Here is a 22,662-nt window from a genome sequence, read left to right as displayed (position 1 = left end):
AAATAGTACCGTTTGAATTCAGTTGCTGTGCCGTCTTTAGGTTTGAGTTCTGGATTTCCCTTAAGTTTCAGTCAGGTGTTGGCTGTTAAATAACTAAAAAATCTTGCTTTTGCAATTTAAATTCTTTAAAGAATCTTAAAATTGCCTGCTTTTCATTTGCTTATTTTCTAGGATGCTTATATCTTGTATGGAAGGCAAAAAGCTTAAAGTACAATTGTTAATTTTCTGCAGCCTAGTTACTTTAAGTGTTTTAGACTTGAACAATTCTGTTTAATTTTTGTACTTATATCTAAAGTTGATTGGAAGTTCACATAAATATAATACATATCAAAGGTTGTTGATTTATTGTGTTCTAAAAGCTTGATCTACATATTCTAACAACTGTTTTCTTTTTAGTTCTGCAGAAGATCTACTGAACATAAGATGTTGCAACAAAATCTACCTCCTGTATTTTCCCCTTTATTCATGAGCTTCACTGGTGCAAATTTGAGCAGGATGTTTGGAGAATCTGTTGAAAAACTGTAGCTCAGGATGACCTAGCAAAGATTGTGAGCCTGTAACAAGATACTCATAGCGGCGGTGTCGGTTCTGTTCTGAATGCTGCAGATAACAGCAAGTGAACTCCCTCCATTGCGTTTGAAGTATTCATTTGACCTTCCATCAAGACGAACTTTTCTAATCTGTTCTTGGAGATATTAATGGAATACAATCATGTCCACTCAAGAAGAAAGGCAGATCAATACCGAATATGCTGTGTCCTTGTTGGAACAGTTGAAACTGTTTTATGAACAGCAGTTATTTACTGACATAGTGTTAATTGTTGAGGGCACTGAATTCCCTTGTCATAAGATGGTTCTTGCAACATGTAGCTCCTATTTCAGGTAAGTAGTCTATCTTGTTTAGTTTGTAATAAAAGTGTTATTTAAATTTATTACTCTGAGTGTGTGTGTGTACACTCAGCTATGCCAGAACAAGCAGTGGAACCCACTGAGCATCTCACTGGAGGTGCTGCAATGATGTTTCATCAATACAGAGTCTTTAAATGTTAAAGCTTTTGGGTTGGGGGTTTGTTTTGTTTTGTTTTTTTAGACAGAATCTTACTGTATAGCCCTGGCCATCCTTGAACTCATTATGGGGACCAGACTGGCCTTGACCTCACAGAGATCTGCCTGCCTCTGCCCCCCGTGTGCTGGGATTAAAGTTTTTAAAACTCCCATCTCCGTGTTTTACTTAAGTTTTTGTTTGTTTGTTTTGTTTTGTTTTTTCCAGACAGGGTTTCTCTGTATAGCCCTGGCTGTCCTGGAACTCACGCTATAGACCAGGCTGGCCTCGAACTCAGAAATCCGCCTGCCTCTGCCTCCCGAGTGCTGGGATTAAAGGCATGCGCCATCACTGCCCGGCTTTACTTAAGTTTTTTTTTTTTTAAAGATTTTATTTATTTATTATATGTAAGTACACTGTAACTGTCTTCAGACACTCCAGAAGAGGGAGTCCGATCTCATTAAGGATGGTTTGAGCCACCATGTGGTTGCTGGGATTTGAACTCTGTACCTTTGGAAGAGCACTCAAGTGCTCTTACCCGCTGAGCCATCTCACCAGCCCTTACTTAAGTTTTTATCTCAGAAGATGTAGTGTTTGTCAGAGCATTGCCTAATGTGATTAAGGGACAGATGACATTTTCACAAAAGTATTAAATGCACAAAAATTGTTGAAATTGACCTGTGGGGTGACATCCAAAATTCAAAATACTGTTTTTCTTGGGAAGAAAAGTAAGGATAGATAATTTATTCTTCTAGAAACTCACATTCGATGGCCTATTCGGCCATCATTGGGAAGAGAGGCCCCTTGGTCTTGCAAACTTTATTATGTCCCAGTACAGGGGAAGGCCAGGGCCAAGAAGTGGGAGTGGGTGGGTAGGGGAGCAGGAGTGGGGGGGAGGGTATAGGGAACTTTTGGGATAGCATCTGAAATGTAAATAAAGAAAATATCTAATAAAAAAAAGAAACTCAGTCATTATAAACTGAAGAGTTTTACAGCAGACTCAGATAATTTTTAGGAGATAATTGTTGCTGTTTAGATACTAGCTTTAACAACAACACAAATAGGTGCCAACTTAATAGTAACTTGGTTACTGTTGTGCTTGTGGTGCCCCTCAGCCTTACCAGGCTCCATGCAGTATCAGAGTATTGGTACTCTCTCTGTCTCAGAACTTCCAAGTTTAGTTATGCTCATTAGAAATGATAAAACTTTTTTCTTTAGAGGAAAAAGGTTTATTTTAGTTCACAGTTCCAAGTTACAGTCCATCTCAGACAAATAATAAAACTTTAAACTTTTAAGATGATTTTCACCTTTTAGGTTCTTGAGATTAGAAGCTAAGGTAGAGAAATTGCTTTTTGTTCTCTGTCTTTAAAGTGAGTTTTATTCAATATTTGAAAGAGATGGGATGAATAAGAGAAAATAAATGTATACAAAGTGTATTCCTGTTACAAAAATTTGCTTCTGTTGCCTGTTCATAACAACTGTAAGCAGGACAGACTAAATGACTTTGGAAGTTGATTTACAAAAAAGAGTGGAGATGGTACAGTCTTCAGCACATCACTGAGCCAGAGGCCATCGTGCCAGTTCCCTGTGCAGTGCCTGTCACTTTGGTTTCAGTTTATGTTAATGGATTTTCATGCAGTTTCAGTAACAGACATTTTCTTGTCTGTTACAAAGCCTGTTTGCAATAATCAAGCATGTTTTACAGTGGTGGTTACTGGGTTTCAGCCCCAGTCACTGCTTTGGTGGCTCTCCAGTGTAGACTTAGATGCTATATATTAAAGAGCTTTGCAGGTGACTGTGATGTCATTTTTGTTTTTTAGACCCATTGTCTTAGCCAGTGATAGAAATTCAGGGTTATAGGTTCAGTGAGTGGATACCTGAGTTCATAAGCTCTCTCTTCTTAATGACTTAGTTGTAAATCATAAGCCATTATTGAAAAGAGCTTTATGCTTTTGTTAAGAGAGTGACATCTGTATAGTCATGGAGTTGGGTTTTTTTTTTTTTTTTTTAGTCTTTATTTTGTGAACTTGTGCAATTCTCCTGTTCCAGCATTGTTAATAGAATAGCATAGTTAGTTATCTCAGCAATCATTTTGTATAATTTTAAAGTATGCAAGAGAAAATCTGTTAATATTTTCTGTGTTGCCACTTCATTTTTTCTTAAGTTTGAGGTTGTAAAAATAACATATTTTATGTTATATAAATTTTTAATCACATTGGGTGCGTGTGTGTGTGTGTAAAGTTCATGTGTGGAAGCCACCTGGAGTACCACCTGGAGGAATTGGTTCTGTCCTTTGACTCTGTGAGCCCCAGGGGTCAAAGTGAGGTCATTGGGCTTGGCCAGCAAGGGTCTTTACCTGCCAAGTCATCTTGCTGGTTCTTCCAGTTACTTACCTGAGTTAAGATTTTTGAACACAGTACAACTTTTATCTTTCTTTAATACTGTTTAATATTGCAATTTAAAGGCAACAGTATTTTCAAAGCTGCCATTATTTATTAGTAGCCAGTTCCTCTTAATTAATTAATTAATTTTTCTTACATGTTAAGTCTGCACTCCATGTGTTCTTGGTGCCCATGGAGGCCAGCAGAGGGTTTTAGGTCCCTTGGACTGGCGTTATAGATATTTATGAGCCTTCACAGGAAACTGAAGCCAGGTCCTGGCAGAGCCTGTGCTTTTGAGCCATCATTCAAGCAACCTTTTAAAAGTTGTGATTTTTGTGTGTGTGTTTGACTGCATGCAGTGCCCATGGAGACCAGAAGAGGGTGTTGGATCTCCCAGTATGAGTACACTGTAGCTCTCTTAAGACCCACCAGAAGAGGGCATCGGATCCCATTTCAGATGATTGTGAGCCACCATGTGGTTGGTGGGAATTGAACTCAGGAACTCTGGAAAAACAGCTAGTGGTCTTTTCCAGAGGCCATCTCTCCAGTCCCTGTTTTTGTTTGTTTTTGTTTTTAAGCCAGTTTAGAACTTTGACAAAAGGTTGGCAGTGTGGTTCAGTGGGTAAGTAAGTGTGTTTGCCACTGAGCCTAATGAGTGGGTTTTCCAGAACCCACATGATGAAAGGAGAAAACTGGCTCCCACAAGTTGTCTTTTGACCTCCACATACTCACCGTGGCACATATAGGCACACATGCAATCAGTCAATCAATTGGTCAATAAAGGTACATTTTTAAAACGTCTGTGGTCACATTGGGTAGGCCTATGCTATTTTTAGTGTTCAGGAAATAGTCACTTTTGAAGTCCTGTGTTCTCGTGACAGTATTAGATAACCATTCTCACTGCCATCCTTGCTTTATGCCCCTGTTCTAATGGGGTGAATGGAAAACCACTTATTTTGTGCTTCTTTTCAAGGATTTTTGCAGACTTTTTTCAGTGTGAGGGTTTTGAGTGATTATGATTCATATTCCTCCCTCCTCCCTCTCCCTTGACAGATGAAACTGGTAGCAATAGATGTTCTGGGTATCTTTTCTAAGAACACTACCCTGACTCAGTCATGATCACTTGTGTTCATCCTAAATTTAGCCTCAGGTGGGACTTAGGAGCCATGCTGATTGAGTTCCCTTGTTGGATTTTAACATCTGTCCTTATTGCTCGTTTTGTGTTGTATTAGGAGTCCCCAGTAACTTCAGCTCCTTCTGCAGTGTGTTATGTTAGTGTGTGTGGTGAGGGTGGGGTACTATTTCAGCTTCTAGGCTACAATCCATCATGAAAAGAAGCCAAGGCGAAGGACCTGAGACAGAGGCTGAAACAGAGGCCAAATGCAGGCCTTCACTCCACAGCACATCTGTTGTTTGGTTCTTAGGAATGATGTAGGCCAGCTTTGAACCCACGGTGATCCTCTTGCTTTAACCTCTCAGGTGCTGAGTTTACAGGTGCAAGCTTCTGTGCCTGGCAACAGGTGGATCCATGTTGTTGTTGTTTGTGTTTTATAGTTACTGGAGATTAAGCCCAGGGTATCATTTGGGCAAGGCAAGAATTTTCCCATTGAGATATACTGGCCCTTTTAAAATTTTGAAAGTTTAAAAATTTAAGCTGGCTTTGAACTTGTAGTTCTCTGGCTTTGGCCTCAGCCTTCCAGATAGCTGACTCCACAGTTTGATACCAACACCTCAGTTGTGCTGAGTGGTGTTGCGTGCATCTCGCTGGTTATTTTGGTTTTGTTGTCTTTTTTTTTTTTTTTTTTTTCCAGAAAATATTTCAAAGGCACCCCACCCAAAAAAACACCAACACCAACACCAAAAAACTTAGTTCTACTACAATGTTGTCTACAGTGTTGTGTTTTTTAAACTGGAATTCTTAAGTACAGTTTTCTTGGCTTTTCTGGGGTGGAGGAGGTAGGGGGAAATCTTCTTTATATAACTGGCTACTCTGTAGCTGAGTCATGACTCCTTCATTAATGCCTAACCTCCAGTTTTCCTCGATTATTGCATTCTTCGCTGGTAATTACACAATTTCCTTCTGACTCAACTGGTCTTCACATATGCCCAGCCTGACTTGCCTTCTTCCAGTGATGAGCTTTCCTTCTTGGCTTTACAACTTGTTAATGGTTAACATTTTTTCCAGGCATTTTATTAAAGTAAATAGCAGCTTTGAGTCTCACCTGCTTTCTGAGGATCCTGTTCTGTGTTCAGAAAGCAGCCAGGCTTTATCGGGCTGTGTACTCAGGCCTGGCTCCAGCTAGATGCTCGTGCTGGCCGCTTTCATAGCCACTTTGCCAGTTTTCAACACTGGGCTCCTGAGCTCTCTTTGTGCATAGAGGATCCATAGAGAAGAGTTCATCATGGTCAATGCAAACTCAAAACATTGTCTTTTCTGTTTACAAGATTACTCAGGCAGCAGGGGAAACGAACTGAGCCCAAGGCCTCATGTATGTTACACAAAGTGCTCTTCCACTGAACTGCCTTTCCAGCCCTGCCCATTTAAAGGCCTGTGACCTTCTACTTGTCTTTTCAGTTTTCTACTATACTGCATGAACTTTATTCAGCTATGACCCTACCCATACTATGTTATCCAAATTATATGCCTTCCTCATCTCTGCAGGATGCAAGTTAGTGACTGTTTTGGTACTCTTAATTCACTGCCTACAGGGGCTTTTTTTCTCTTGTGCATGCAGTAATATTTACTCTTCCAGCTAACTATTCTAGTAGGTGAGGTGGCAAGATGGCTCAGCACTTGCCATCAAGCCTGACAACTGTACTTAGACCCTACAGTTAGTCCCACACTGTGGGAAGGACAGAACTGACTCCCAGAAGCTGATCTCTGACCTCCACACGTGCATTGTGCCCTGCACCCTGACTCATACACAGTGTAGGCATGCACAGTAAATAAAAGTGACCTTTTTAGTCGTGGACTAAGCCATGTATAAGGGTGCATGCCTTTAATTCAGCAGGAAGCAGAGGTAGGTAGATCTCTAAATTCCACAGCCTATTGTAAATAGGAAGTTCAGGACAGCCAGAGGCACACAAGTGAGATAGCTAACTCAGAAGACTTGGTGTATGTATTCCCATAGTATAAATAGTCTTTCTAGCATAGTTTCTTGCATAGTTTTTGTAATGGAGCTGCATGATTTTTAGGAAATTTAGTGATGGGTAAACTTTTTAAAGGTGGAATTTATATACCATAAAATCCACCCATTTTAAGTGTGCAGTCAGCTCTTGGCAGCTTTCTTACCACATATTCACCTGCAAAGAGAAAATGCTCTAAGAAAGAAAACCTTACAGCCTAGCTACTTTTCCTGTATTTACATTGTTTGGGGTATAAAGGGCTGGATGGTGTTGAAGTTGAGTGGGTATGCCTCCTATGTATGCAGTGCCCTGGATTTGATTCCCAGCACCACAGGAAGCAGGTATGATGTACATGTCTATAATCTCAGCATTGGAGGGAGAGGCAGGACAATCAGAGTATAAGGCCAGCCTAGACAGGCAGCTTGGTACATAGATAAATAGGTAAGTAAATAATTTAAAGGTGTGAGCCAATTTTATACAAATATGCCTCGTTTTTATAAAGGACTTAGTGTCTTTGCTTTTGTGTGCTGAGGATATTGTGTCCAGGAGCTGTCTTCCTTGGCTTCTGAGGATGACAGAATCCTGCTACCGTTTGCACTGTCAGATTGGAAACATTTCTTCGGTTACCTGTTTTTATGTTTATAGTCATTTCTCATTCCTCCCACAGCTCTAGTTAACTGCCAGTCAGCTTTCTGTCTATGAATATTTGGTAATATTTTGACATTTCATGTAAATGAACTCAATATGTGGTCTTTGTATCTGGTTTCTTCACTGAGCGTGTTTTTGAGGTTCATTTGTTTATCAATACTTGTTTTATTGCTGAATAGTATTCCATTATGTGACTGTGAAGAATAATTTTGATGTCCTCTGTCAGAATGGCTTAGAGGTTATTGTATGGCTTCAGCCCTAGATTATATATGATTTTTCTCATTGCCTTTGAAAGTGTTCTCCATAAGTAAATTGAATTAACTTACTAAGTTTGTGTCTTGTGGTACCTAGTTTCTTCTCCTTTATTAAGCTTGTTTCCTGTGTCTCCTGTAGGGCCATGTTCATGAGTGGACTAAGTGAAAGCAAGCAGACACATGTACACCTGAGAAATGTGGACGCTGCCGCCTTGCAGATGATCATAACTTACGCGTACACAGGAAACTTGGCGGTAAACGACAGCACCGTGGAGCAGCTCTATGAAACAGCTTGCTTCCTGCAGGTAAAGCAGGCCTGTCCCTGATGCTGAGGTGGAGCTTATTTTTATCAGGAAACAGTATTTCATTAATGGTATCTTTCACTGTACAGTCTTATTGCAGATTTTATATGGGTCAAATTTTGTATATAAAATGTGAAATTTTAAAAAATAGGACTTTTTTCAGTTAGTAAGTAGTTTTATGACATGCATATAACTTTAAAATGGTGTGTGCTAAAATAATAGCCATATTGGTGTAGAAACTTTAAATTTGGGTTCCCTCCTCCATTTTCCAGGGTTAGCACTGCATTAAACACAAGGTCATAATCTGTGTGGGCTTGATTACAGAATTAAATTAAAATTAAAAATTAATAAGCTGGGTCTGATGGTACATGCCTGACAGTACTGGGGAGGCTGAGGCAGGGGGATCACAGATTCCAGGGCACCCCAAACTGTCTTGAAAGAGACAGAGACAAATTACGTTTCATATTTTCATTTCAGAATTTAGATTTCAAGTATTATTGGTTTAAGAGTGTTTGTGGTTAAAGCCTAAATTCATTTGTGTTTGATAGAATTACCATAGACAGATTTAGATTCTTTTGGAAGATTTAGTATTTGTAATGGTTGTAGGATTATATTGAGCTATTAAGCAGTTAAGTAAAATTGATGATTAATGCATTTTAGTATGATTATCTGTTCTAACCTATATTTCTCAGATCCCCCTTTCAGATTTTAATAGGAATGTGGGTATTTTCACATCTTTTTCCCTGTTTAGGAATAATACTTTGTACTTTGGAAACTCATTTCAGCCGGGCATGGTAGCGTCAGGCCGTAATCTTAGCAGTTGAGAGGTGGAAGTGGGTGAAGGGTATTGGAGTTTAAGGTCAGCCTCAGCTACTGTAACGAGACCCTGTCTACAAAAACAAACAGGAACCAGCTGTAGATAGATAGTTAGAGAATTTAAACAGCTCTTTAAATCTGAGATTACTAGTGTGTGCCACTTATGCAGCCTAAATAGAACAGGTAAATTAGGCCATTGGGCAAGAGGATGAAATGGAAAACTGTAGCCTAGAGTCTAATTTTGTTATTGCAAGAACTTGTCTCTTACCCCAAACGTATAAAATTTGACAGTACAGGAGCATCTGCTATGGGAAACCTGTGGTATCATAAACTAGAGGCTGGGAGTATGGATCTCAGTGCAGGGTCCTGAGTTCAAATTCTCAGCATCTTTTTACTCTCCCCCCCCCCCCCAATGTATCATCCTTTTTTCCCTTATTTTAGGTAGAAGATGTGTTGCAGCGTTGCCGAGAATATTTAATTAAAAAAATTAATGCAGAGAACTGTGTGCGGCTGCTGAGTTTTGCTGACCTCTTCAGTTGTGAAGAATTAAAGCAGAGCGCTAAGAGGATGGTGGAGCACAAGTTCACGGCTGTGTACCGCCAGGAAGCCTTCATGCAGCTGTCCCATGACCTCCTCATAGACGTCCTCAGCAGTGACAACTTAAATGTAGAAAAGGAGGAAACCGTGCGCGAGGCTGCCATGCTCTGGCTAGAGTACAACACAGAGTCCCGATCCCAGTATTTGTCTTCAGTTCTCAGCCAGATCAGAATTGATGCTCTTTCAGAAGTCACACAGAGAGCTTGGTTTCAAGGTCTCCCACCCAACGATAAGTCTGTTGTGGTTCAGGGTCTTTATAAGTCTATGCCTAAGTTCTTCAAACCCAGGCTTGGGATGACTAAGGAGGAGATGATGATTTTCATTGAAGCATCCTCAGAAAACCCTTGTAGTCTTTACTCTTCTGTCTGTTATAGCCCCCAGGCAGAAAAAGTTTACAAGTTATGCAGCCCACCAGCTGATTTGCATAAGGTTGGGACAGTTGTAACCCCGGATAATGATATTTACATAGCAGGGGGCCAAGTGCCCCTGAAAAACACAAAAACAAATCACAGTAAAACAAGTAAACTGCAGACTGCCTTCCGAACTGTGAATTGCTTTTACTGGTTTGATGCACAACAAAATACCTGGTTTCCAAAGACACCGATGCTTTTTGTCCGAGTGAAGCCATCTTTGGTTTGCTGTGAAGGCTATATCTATGCAATTGGAGGAGATAGTGTTGGTGGAGAGCTTAACAGGAGGACTGTAGAGAGATACGACACTGAGAAGGATGAGTGGACAATGGTGAGCCCCTTGCCTTGTGCTTGGCAGTGGAGTGCAGCAGTTGTAGTTCACGACTGCATCTATGTGATGACATTAAACCTCATGTACTGTTACTTTCCAAGATCTGACTCATGGGTAGAAATGGCCATGAGGCAGACTAGCAGATCTTTTGCTTCAGCTGCAGCTTTTGGTGATAAAATTTTCTACATTGGAGGGTTGCATATTGCTACCAATTCTGGCATAAGACTCCCCTCTGGCACTGTAGATGGGTCTTCAGTAACTGTGGAAATTTATGATGTGAATAAAAATGAATGGAAGATGGCCGCCAACATCCCTGCTAAAAGGTATTCTGATCCCTGTGTTAGAGCTGTTGTGATCTCAAATTCTCTGTGTGTGTTTATGCGAGAAACCCACTTAAATGAACGAGCTAAGTATGTCACCTACCAGTATGATTTGGAACTTGACCGGTGGTCTCTGCGGCAGCATATATCTGAACGTGTACTGTGGGACCTAGGGAGAGATTTTCGATGCACTGTGGGGAAACTTTACCCATCCTGTCTTGAAGAATCTCCATGGAAGCCACCAACTTACCTTTTTTCACCAGATGGAACAGAGGAGTTTGAACTGGATGGAGAAATGGTTGCACTTCCGCCTGTATAGGGGACTTGAGGGAGTGCACGTGCTGAACTTGTGATAGACTTTGCTAAACCAGATGATAAAAAAGGACAGAGTATGAGTACATAAAAATCTATCTTTGATACATTTTATTTTTATGCCCTACTTAATATTTGCATCAGTATAATATATATCAGTGTGTCATACAGAAAGATATGCTTCTGTAACATGAAATAGGTTATTTGATAACTGAGAAACTTTAAGTGTATCATGTGAGCATAAGAGTCTGGATTATCTAACATTGTTAGCCCTGTGTATGTACAGTCCAGAACTTCACTTTTAAAAGTAATCTGTTCCCAGTGTGGTTTCTCAAAATTGTGCTGAGATTATTTTAGTATATGTATTGGATTCCTGTACTTCCAAAGTCCTGGAATATAGTTTTTTTAGTATAATTCCGCTGCACTTAACACTAATGTTCATGTTGGTATAGAAATGTCTTTTAAATCCTATACTGTTGTTGAGCAAGATCTGCTATACGTCTATGGTATTACACAGGGAAAGCTGTGACTGCAGGATCAGTCTCACTATTCTACTAGGTGCATGTATTCCCTTCCCACTGACTTACACTTGTCTATCTAGAATACAGGTTGTCCAGTCAGCTGGTCACTTACCAGGTGTGGACTTATGTTGCTGGGCTTGCAAATGAATTGCTAGTCCCTCATTGTGCGGGTCTATGTGGAGCTTTAATCAGTAAATGTCTCCACTTCCTATATTACATTAACGTTGGCTCATGCATATAACCACCTGCTGCTGATGTAGTTCTCCATCTTAAAAAGATTTAGAGTGGATTAACCAGGTCATTACATCTTAATTTAATAACAAGCATTACTGTAGAGTGACTGTGTGTAGGTATCTAATAGGTGTGTTTTTTTTTAACTTGATGTGTGTATGTTTGGGGGGCTAGGATTAGGAAGGTGAACTGTGCAGGAATTGTCTGCACTGTGCAGAAGAGCAGATCCTAGTGCTGCTCTGGCATTAATCCCAGGAACCACTAGCAGTAGTGGGGCGCCACCAATGTAACATGAGCACAGGTGCCTCATGGCAGACATGGCTGGCATGTTCAACTGCATAATGCTCTGGCACTGTATTTTGAATGACATTAATTTATTAAATAAATTGTATATAATCCGTATCTGTTGGTTTGTTTTCTTTTGTGATGGGAATGCTCTAGCTGTACTTTTATTTGAGGTTTTGCCAGGCCAGATTAAGTACTTGTAGGTGGTTTCTCAAAAATCTCTTTGAGATACACACACACACACACACACACACACACACACACAGAGAGAGAGAGACAGACAGACAGACAGACAGACAGACAGACACTGATCCCCTTCACCGCTGGTTTACTTTCTTCAGCCCCATCCTCCAACACATCAGTTTTGGTTTGAAAAATACTAAATAGAGAATTTAAACAGTTTGTAGGTTTTTAATTGATGCAAATTGTCCCTTTAAGCTGCATGTTTGTACTGAACAAGATCTCCTACTTTCTAATTTAAGAAATAAGCTTTTATAGTGAAGGCATGAAAATGGTATATGTAGGATTTAATACTATGCCCAGTTTGAAGTATAGCACTCTTAGGGATAGTTCTACAGATAAAGAGAACTATTAGAATTCTCTGGGTATTTTTTTTTTTTAATTTTGAGATAGTCAGGGCAGGATTGCTTGGCCTATAGGAACACCTCTTGAAAGACTACAGCATTGTGCTTGAGTACTTTTGGTTCAGGCCTTAAAGTGTTGAAGATGGAACCCAGAGGGTCTGCATATGCTAGAAAAGCATCCAGCCACTGAAAGACCACACCCCGTTCCCTGGCATATTTAAGGCCTATCTTAAGAGTTTCTGTTGCTGCAGTAAAGCACCATGACCACAAGCAACTTCACTTTATACTTCATCTTTTTTTGTTGTTTTTTGTTTTTGGTTTTTTGAGACAGGGTTTCTCTGTATAGCCCTGGCTGTCCTGGAACTCACTGTAGACCAGGCTGGCCTCGAACTCAGAAATCTGCCTGCCTCTGCCTCCTGAGTGCTGGGATTAAAGGCGTGTGCCAGAATGGGTATGGTAGTGTAAATCTAATCCCAGCAGCTGCAGGTAAACCTCTTGAATTCTAAGCCAGCCTGGTCTACATAATGAGTTCTAGCATAGCCAGAGGTACATAAATGGATCCTGTCTAAAAAAACAACTTTAAAATCAAAGTTCTTGTTTGGTAAATCATTTGAGGGGCTATAATCTTTTCTAGGTAATCCATCCATTTAAAAGCACAAACAGTTGTGTGTTTTTTAAGAATACAAGGTTGTACAACCTTTACCACAGACAGTTGGAAGCTATTTTATGTCCCTTGTCCGAGCAGCAGTCCCGGTCCGAAGGGCCCCTCATTGATCTTTCACCATACTGAAACAGATTGTCTAAAAAGAAATCGTGCTTTTGCTCAGGATCTTGTACCCTTGGAATAAAGCCAGGGCTTGTTCCCAGTGTACAAAGCCTGAAGCGTTTTCTCTGCTTGCTTTGCTAGCCTAGTTTCTTCTCTAAAGTATGTTGGCTCACAACATCAAATGCTTTCCTTATTGGCCTTATTTTTTTTTCATATAATTGTTTTGTTCGTTTTTTTATCTTAAACTAGTCTTATAAAATCAGATAGCCAAAGTAGTGTGCTTGCATTCACTTTCACTCCCCAAAATGCCCTGATTTGATTGGCAAATTCTGTTTACATTTGAGGTAACTTCCTCAAGGAAGCATTAAAAAAGAATCTATCTTAGCCTACCCCCATAAGCTACAGCACTGGGGGGGGGGGGGCATCCATTACCTTTATTTAAATTTAAAATGTACCACAAATTATCTAACTTTCATCAAGCTCTTATTACTTGTTTGAGTTGTCTTCACGACGATCAAGATGGATTTATGTCTAGTTCTTCTCTATTTTGAAGTTAGAAATTACTATTGAGGTGTGTCTGACAATATGAAAAGAGGGCTCAAATTACCCTTAGATGAGCTGGCATTAAACTGAATGAAATATAGGAGCTAGAGAGGTGACTCAGCAGTTGGGAGCACTGACTGCTCTTCCAGAGGATGCAAGTTTGATTCCCAGCACCCACATGGTTACTCACAACTTCTGTAAATTTGGTGCATCCAGGACACATAGACTGTACAAACATACAGGGGCAGGAAAACACACACACATGAAATTACAAAAGAAAAAAATGGTAAAACCCCCTAAGCTGCTCGTATCCATATTAACAGTAAAAGAAAAAACACATAATAGAGGCCCTTGCCTTGGTCCTGAGAAGGCTCGATACCCCAGTGTGGGGGAATGCCAGGACAGGGAAGCAGGAGTGGTGGGTGGGTTGGTGAGCAGGGGGAGGGGGGATGGGATGGGGGGTTTTGGAGGGAAAAGTAGGAAAGGGGGTGACATTTGAAATGTAAATAAAGAATAAAAACAACACACACACACGATCATGCTAATTAGCACAGAAAAATAACTTGACAAACCCCCAAGTCCATTTATGATAAAACTCAGCTTGTATATGGATGGTGGCACATGCCTGTAATCCCAAGGCTCAGGAATATTGGGCCAGCCTGGGCTACCCAGTGAAACTTTGTTTTAGGAACAAAGAACAAAATCTAAAACAAAAATTCAACAAAGTTACAAATAGGAAGTCTCTATAAAGCAGCAATGGTGGAAGATTGAAAACCTATACTGCCTTAAAAAAAATGGATAGATAATAAAAAAATTGGGACCTACACAGGTTGTCTGCTTTGGCCTAACTGGGGCAATAAGCATGCCCCAGCCTTGAGAAAAAAAACAGCATTTCTCAACCCTTTCACAGAGGTCACCTAAGACCATTAGAAAACAGATATGTACAATTCATAACAGTAAAATTACAGTTATGATAGCAAAAATTATTTTATGGTAGGGCGTCACCAACATGAGGAACTAACTGTATTAAAGGGTTACAGCATTTAGGAAGGTTGAGAACCACTGGTTCAGAAAGAATCAGCTAAGGCACAAGAAACAACTGCCTCCACACAAAAAGCTACATGCGCTTTATTTCCAGACACTATATAGTAGACTGATACCTCAAGACACATCTAAGAAGACCTCTTAGCTAAAAGACCTTCCCAGGGCCAGCAGGTGAAAGTGCTGGCTGCTGCAAACACCTGATGTCCTGAGGCCAGCCTCAGAAACCCAGAGTGGAATGAAAGAACTGATTCTTGAAAAGCTGAACTTGGACCTCCGCATGTACCCGCCAAAGGCACCACATGCACCCACACACAAATAATAAAATAAACAATTGTAAAGGTGAGGCTGGAGAGATGCTTGGCAGTTAAGAATACTTGTTAACTTTTGCAGAGGATCTGGCTTTGATTTCTAGCACCCAGGAGGTACTTTGTAACCATAGTAACTCCTGGTGGAAGGGTCCCACCAGCCACAGGCCTGATACACTTACATATGTGCAAGAAAACACTCATGAGTAAAATGACTTAATTTTTTTTAAATAAAAAGCCTGTCCGCCGGGACTGGTGGCGCAGGCCTTTAATCCCAGCACTCGGGAGGCAGAGGCAGGCGGNTTTNTGAGTTCGAGGCCAGCCTGGNCTACCAAGTGAGTTCCAGGACAGCCAGGGCTATACAGAGAAACCCTGTCTCGAAAAACCAAAAAAAAAAAAAAAAGCCTGTCCACATAGGAACACAAGGTAGTATAACCCCCACAAGGATCATAGCTGCAGATAAATTAGAGTGGATGAAATGTTAGAAAAAGAAAACATGTTTCTAGTTCAAAGGCAAACAAACAAAACCATGAACATTTATGTACAAGAGAATTGTAGAACTCCAAATACATGTGACCAGAAAAGATGCACACCAAGACAAGATAGTCAAACTACCTAAGGTTAGTGTAAAGAACGAATTTTAAAATCTCAAATAGCACCAAGTCACATTTAAAGGCAACAACACTGTTAGATTAACAAGATTTCTCAGCTGGAATCCTGCAGTCCTAGAGGGAATAGAGCATATACAAGACCAGAAATAATTACCCAGCAAGATTAACTTGAAGAGGTAAAAGAAAAAGAACTTCTAAGATAAACAGGAACTGGGGGTGGGGGGGAACTATGACCACCAGACCACCCTTACAAACCATGATTAAGAGAGTTCTAGATCCAGAATTGAAAACTATAACCATCCTAAATACATGAAAGTACAAATCTCATTAGAAGAGTACATACAAACAGAAATAGAAAAGAATCAAACATCAGCAACAGTAAACTATCAAACCATGGAGTTTAATACACTAAGAAAAGAACAAAAAATATGCAAAGCAGCCAGAAGGAACCAAGCAAATGGCCCTGAGTCAATACATCTGATGGTTTGGATGAGCATGTCTCCTATACTTATATTTGAATGCTTGGTTGCCAGCTAGTGGAACTGTTTGGGAAGGATTAGGAGGTGTGGCCTTGTTGGAGGGGGTGTGTTTTACCAGGGGAGTGGGCTTTGCTGTTTCAAAAGCCCATTCCCCACCCCTCTCCTTGCAACTTTAGGATCAAATATGTGTGCTCTCAGACGTGTGCTCTCAGCTACTGCTCCAGTACCATGCCTGCCTCTGTACTGCCACTCTCCCCATAATGATGATAATATATTAACCCTCTGAAACTGTAACTGTAAACAAACCCCCAAATAAATGCTTTCCTTTATAGAGTTGCCTTGGTTTTGGTGTCTCTTCATAGCAATAGAACCGTAACTAAGACAATACCATTCAATCAATGAATTAAATTCTCCAAATAAAAGACAGATAGTCTGAGTGGATTAAAACAGACACAGAGTTGGAGGTAGCTCAGCTTTCCCTGAGAGCATGGGTTTACTCTCCAGTACCACAAAACCAAATACCTATTACCTCCACACTTGCCAAGAGGGTTGCTGTGAGTTTAAAGGCAGCCTGAAATGTCATCTCAAAGAAACTATAAATAAAAGGCTGTCAAGCCCCAATAGTATGTTTCCTATAAGGAACTCATTTCAGTCGTGAGAGCACACAACTAGAAATTATAGAAAATGACATTCCAGGCGTATGACAATCAACTCCTAAAGCCAACAGAGCAGTTGCACTTTCTATTTGACCAAATAGATCTTAATACAAAATAAGTGAGAGACCAAGGCCAACCAGGAGCCAATTAATCAAACGTAATAGGAGCAGAGAGTGTGGCGGTTCATTCCTGTGACACCTGTGCTCAGGAAGCAGCGTAGAAAGATCACAAGGTAGAAGCTAGTCTGGGCCAGATAATGAGACACTATCCCTAAAATAATTAATAATAATAAATAAAAATATAATGGTCATAAATCAATACAGACCAAATACCAAAACCATACACACTATTAACCTGAAGACAGGTGTGAAGACAGTGTGTTGTGCCATATGCCTGCCCACGTGTATCGCACTATTTTCATAATAGTTAAGATGCAGCATCGGTCAGCTTAGGTACAAATAAATGAACAGGTAATGACTAAAGAAAACATTCCTTATATGCATAATGGACTATTACCCATCACTTGCAGCAAAATGCACTGACTAGAAGATATTATATTGAACAACAAGCAAGACTCAGAAAAAACAATATTACATGTTCTCTCATATGTGAAAACAAATTTTAAAAATAACTCTGAAAGTAAATTGTAATTACTGGGCCTGAGACATAGGGCAAGAATGGAGTAGGATCAATAGTTAGATATCATCAATTCCATGGTACATGTCATGTATGTGCAGGAATATATATATATAATCCCAGGACATAAAATTAACATATGCCAGAAGATTGAAAAGGAGATCCCACTAAGACGGCTTTGCAGGTGGAGTATGCAGGGACGATGACCTGAGTTCAGTTCCCAGATTCCATTCCCAGGAGTTGTCCTCTGACCTCCCTCCATAGGCGTGCTGGGTCATATGTGAGGACCTCCCTCCATAGGCGTGCTGGGTCATATGTGAGGACCTCCCTGAAATAGAAAACAACAGTGAAATTCTGTTTCTTACATTGATGGACCACGTATGGGACCATGTTTCCAATAGGTATATAATGTTGCTAAAATAATGACTTGTGTCTAAGGAACTCTGAAGCCATAGGGGTGCTGGAGTAAAAGATGACATGTTTGTGATGATGCCAATGCAAACCCTCTACAATGCCAGCCACAAAAGCACAGCCCAGAACCAGCTAAGTCCAGCATGCAGGAGAATGAAGCAGAAGGAGTCTAAGTTTAAGCTAAAGTGTTTCAAACAAAACACAAACAGCATAGCATGATAGGTACACAGTCTGGGCATGTAGTGGACTGTACCACGCAAGTTTATATAAATGTTTCCTAGTGCTGGCACAGTAGCAGAGCTATTCTTCAGAGAACATTTCCATCCCTAAGCAGTCATTTATGCTTTGAACTGGCAAAACCTGAAAGTCCGCCAAAGCATTGGGTGAACAGACACATAAGACAACCCTTTAAAAAGAAACTACCAGAAAATGTGTGGGTATCCGTTTATTATCCGCTCAATGTGCCCCCCACACACAGCAGGGAAGGCACACACAGCAGCTGGACCCCATAATGGGCACTCCCTGTGCCCAGAGTGTGCCTCAGTAACTGAGGCCAGGCCATGGTCATCAGAGGTCATTCCTCACCAGGAAGCCTCCTCATCTAGGCCCCATATCACCTGAGGTAGTATTCTTTTGGTCACCCAAAATAGAAGTATCATCTAGGAACAAGTATTCAAAACCAGAATCTGTGTGGGGAGTATTTCCAATTCAAACTTCAACAGTGTAATTCCATTTCAAGGAAACGTTCAGAAAACGCAATCCATGGATAGCGCTGGCAGCTGGCAGGACCTGCTGGGACACAGGGAGTGACCACTAGTGGACACAGAGTTCTCTTTTGGAGTGGCAAGAGTAGACAGTAGCGATAGTTGTAGATCTTCTGAATATCCTAGGAGCTATTAAAACATTTTTTTCCTGCTTACTATTTATGGGTCCGGTGTGAGGGTCAACTTTGTGGCGGACGTTCTCTTCTTCCAAATGGGTTCCAGAGACCCAGCATAAATGGTCAGGCTTGGCCTCAAGGTGAGCACCTTCCTGCTGACTCACTTTGCATGCTTACATGCTCCTGTAAACTAGTTTAAAAAGGTAAAAATTACATACCATAAACGTTATGACATATGAATTATATTGCAGTGATATGGCATTATATCTAGCAGCATGAAGACTATCAGGCACATGCTATTTTGTTGCTTGATAATATTGAGGACTTTTTATGTTGGAATGTAAAAATATTTATAAAAACCTTCAGCCGGGCGTGGTGGTGAGTGCCTTTAATTCCAGCACTCGGGAGACAGAGGCAGGCGGATTTCTGAGTTTGAGGCCAGCCTGGTCTACAGAGTGAGTTCCAGGACAGCCAGGGCTATACAGAGAAACCCTGTCTCGAGAAACAAAACAAAATAAAACAAAACAAAAACAAAAGGCTATGATGGTGTCTGTAGCTGGTACAGCTGACATAGGGCTGTATTGATGTCTGTGATCTGTACTGCCATCTGAGACCATGCTGAGGTTTGTGGCATGTGTTGATGACAGATACCATGTTGATGTCTGTGGTCAGTGTTATTGCCATAAATCATGTGTAAGTTCATAATCCATTCTTCCACTGACTGTTAAAGACAAGGAAGCTATTTCTGTCACGGTATTGATGATTACAGACTCAGTTGAGAAAGAAGACATAGAAGACTTGAGTGACAACCCCCACACCCCCCCACAAAAAAAATGTAATAGCCTAGACAGAAAGCTGTCAAAGAGAATTTCTAAAAGTTGTGATAAAGATGGGAAAGTGTAGAGCTCCACAAATGATGACTTCTGGCTTGGGGCAAATGGGAAGTTTCCTTTAAGGAGTCAGCCACCAGGAGTTTGACCATACCCCAGTGAGTATATTTGCAACAAATTGGACCAATTCTTTTTGTTTGTTTTTGTTTTGTTTGTTTGGCAGAGGGGGAGATCACAAGGATAGGGTGTAGGATCTTGGGGGACTGGGAAGTGAGAGTGCGCAGGGTATATGATGTGAAATTCCCAAATAATCAATGAAACTATTACAAAAAATGTTATTTTAGGGTCAGTTACATGGCTCAGCAGGTAAAAGAACTGGCTGACAAGTCTGATGACATTCTGGATGTGATACTAAGAATGCACATGGTGGGAAGAGAGACCTGACTCCTGCAAGTAATCCTCGGAACTCCACTGCTTGTGGACGTTGTACATCGTGGTGCGCACTAGGCTCCGCACCACGATGTACAACGTCCACAAGCAGCTAAACACACTTGTGGTATTTTGCACTCTGCATCTGTGCTAGGTGGTATTCTCATTAACTGACTCTGAAAAAAATTAAGATTGTCTTTCCTTTTTTTTTTTTTTTTTGGTTTTTCAAGACAGGGTTACTCTGTGTAGCCTTGGCTGTCCTGGAACTCACTCTGTAGACCAAGCTGGCCTCAAACTCAGAAATCTGCCTGCCTCTGCCTCCTGAGTGCTGGGATTAAAGGCGTGCGCCACCATGCCCAGCTAAAAATTAAGATTTTTCTATGTCTTGTAGTATCAAATATTCTGCTAAGATTTAATTCTTCATTTAAAAATAAGCATACGCAAGCTGGATGATGGTGGTGCATGCCTTTAATTCCAGCCCTAAAGGCAGAGGCAGGTAACTCTTTTAGTTTCTGGTTTGCAGAGCCAGTTTCAGGACAGCCAGGGCTACACTGAGAAACGCTGTCTTGAAAACAAATACCAAAACCAAAGACAACAAAAAGCATACCCTTCTTATTAGTATGCAAGTTCTGTTTCATATTATTTTCTTTATGTTTTTTTATTAGATATTTTCTTTATTTACATTTCAAATGCTATCCCGAAAGTTCCCTATCTGTTTCGTATTTCATTAGTGGTACAATTAAACTACTAACTCAATTATATACTGTGGTACAATTATAAACTACGCTGATTAAGTTTTATTTCCTCAACTTGAAACACACTAGAGTCATCTAGAACGAGAAAACTTCAATTGAGAAAATGTCTCCATCAGATTGGCCCATTGGCCAGTTTATGGGGGTGTTTTCTTGATTAATGGTTGATGAGGGCCCAGCTCACTGTGGATACTACCACTCCTGGGCAGGTGCTCCTGGGTAATATAAACTGAGCTAGTTATAAAGAGCAAAGCCAATAAGCAGTATTCCTCCAATGGCCTCCAGATAGATGTCATCACAATGGTAGGCTATGGGTAAGGTCACTCAGCAGAGGGGCAAGGGTTGATCTTAGTAATCTAACATCCTCACTAGGCCCACCTCTTAACTGTTTCACTTCTCATTCTTGCTATGCTGGGGACCAAGGTACTGGTACATGAACCCTAGGCTGCACTTAAATGATGCCCAAACTACAGCATTCCCACTGCTGAACACTAAGGAATGCTTCCAATCTTATACATCTGCATATTTTCCACAATGTCCCAACTGGAAAAAAAATGCACTTTAAAGGTTATTGAACACACTCACACACACACACACACACACACACACACACACACACACGTGTATAAGCATGTAAGATTAAATTTTCTATTTTAATTCCTGTTAGTCCAATAGTTTTGTGAAACAATGTGCCATTATGTAGCCCAGGTGTGGTGGTATGAAAAGGTTTGGCCCCCATAGACGCATGTTTGAATGCTTGAACCATCGGAAGTGGCACTATTAGGAGGTGTGGCCTTGTTGGAGGAAGTATGTCACTGCGGAGGTGGGCTTAGAGGTCTTAGATATATGTGGGAGCTCCTCCTTGCTGACTGCAGATCAAGATGTAGAGCTCTCAGCCGGGCAGTGGTGGCACACGCCTTTAATCCCAGTACTTGGGAGGCAGAGGCAAGCGGATTTCTGAGTTCAAGGCCAGCCTGGTCTACAGAGTGAGTTCCAGGATAGCCAGGGCTACACAGAGAAACCCTGTCTCAAAAAACAAAAACAAAACAAAAAAGATGTAGAACTCTCAGCTCCTCCAGCATGAAACTTGCCTGAATGCTGCCATGCTTCCTGCCATGATGATAGTTGACTGAACCTCTCAAACTGTAAACCAGCCCCAATTAAATGTTTTCCTTTATAAAAGTTGCCTTGGTCATGGTGTTTCTTCATAGCAATAAAACCCTAAAGCATCTGGCTGACCTTGAACTATTCTCTGGACTCTGCTGTGCTGGGGTTATAGGGCTATATACCTACAACTGACTTTTAGCCTTTTGATTTTAATAACAAAAGGTAGTGATTGAGCTGTCAAAAGTCTACCTGGGAATTTCCATCTCACTGGTGTGTGGAGTGAGTAGATGATTTATCTAGGGCAGAGGTTTCAGTTTCTAAATGGATGGATGCTATTGAACAAAGAACCAATTCAGGCCATGGCAGCGGAGAGTGGTGCAACAGAACTTGCCTCAAATCTCTACAAAGTACTCAGTGACTGCTTTCTGGGGCAGGGCTGGCCCAGGCAGGTGGGAAGGCTACCATTCCTCTTTGTTCACTCATCACTTTATTCCCCAGAGGAAGTACAAGTTCCTGCTTAAAACAAGCTCGTGGATTAGGTTGGCTAGAAGAATCTAGATGTTAGTTATAGATGGACTTTTCACACATGCAAACTAACGCCAGTGTACAGCATGTGGAGGTTGTTTCTCTGAGCACTGTGATAGAGCCACGTCTCTAGGGTCTCTGCTCTGCTGAGACAGTAGCTGGAGCAGTTGCTTGGACCCTCAATGGGTAAAGGGTTTCTTAAAATAATACAGAATCACTAAATGTAGTTGGATAAATGTGACTAGATTAAGAATTTTATTCATGTGCTGAAGAGAAGGCTCAGTGGTTAGAAGGGCATGCTACACTTGAAGAAGACCAGAGTTCAGTTCTCAGTATCCACTTTAGATAACCACCAGTGACTCCAGTTTTGGGGAACTGGATTCCCTCTTCTGGCTTTGATGGACATGGCATTGTGAACACCCACCCCTCAATATGCACACGATTAAAAGAAAAAGGTAACTACTTTCAAGACATTGTGAAGAATGAATCATGGTAAATATTTGTAAAACACAAAATGATAAACAGTATG

The 22,662-nt window shown here is 40.8% G+C and overlaps 1 protein-coding gene across 3 annotated transcripts in view; it reads left to right on the top strand.

The window, feature by feature from the left end:
- Positions 1 to 11,692, top strand: part of Kbtbd2 (kelch repeat and BTB domain containing 2) — a 21,737-nt gene extending 10,045 nt beyond the window's left edge. For all 3 annotated transcript variants that reach the window (XM_021190895.2, XM_029535202.1, XM_029535200.1), the window contains exons 2-4: positions 397 to 881; positions 7,590 to 7,755; positions 9,010 to 11,692. In XM_021190895.2, the coding sequence (XP_021046554.1) occupies positions 712 to 881; positions 7,590 to 7,755; positions 9,010 to 10,545 (1,872 nt within the window). In that variant the 5' untranslated portion in view covers positions 397 to 711 and the 3' untranslated portion in view covers positions 10,546 to 11,692. The remainder of the gene's footprint in view (positions 1 to 396; positions 882 to 7,589; positions 7,756 to 9,009) is intronic.
- Positions 11,693 to 22,662: the final 10,970 nt, after the last annotated feature.

The sequence above is a fragment of the Mus pahari genome, chromosome 2, assembly GCF_900095145.1.
Source record: "Mus pahari chromosome 2, PAHARI_EIJ_v1.1, whole genome shotgun sequence".
NCBI classification, from domain to species: domain Eukaryota; kingdom Metazoa; phylum Chordata; class Mammalia; order Rodentia; family Muridae; genus Mus; species Mus pahari.
This window is presented reverse-complemented; position numbering and strand designations above follow the sequence as displayed.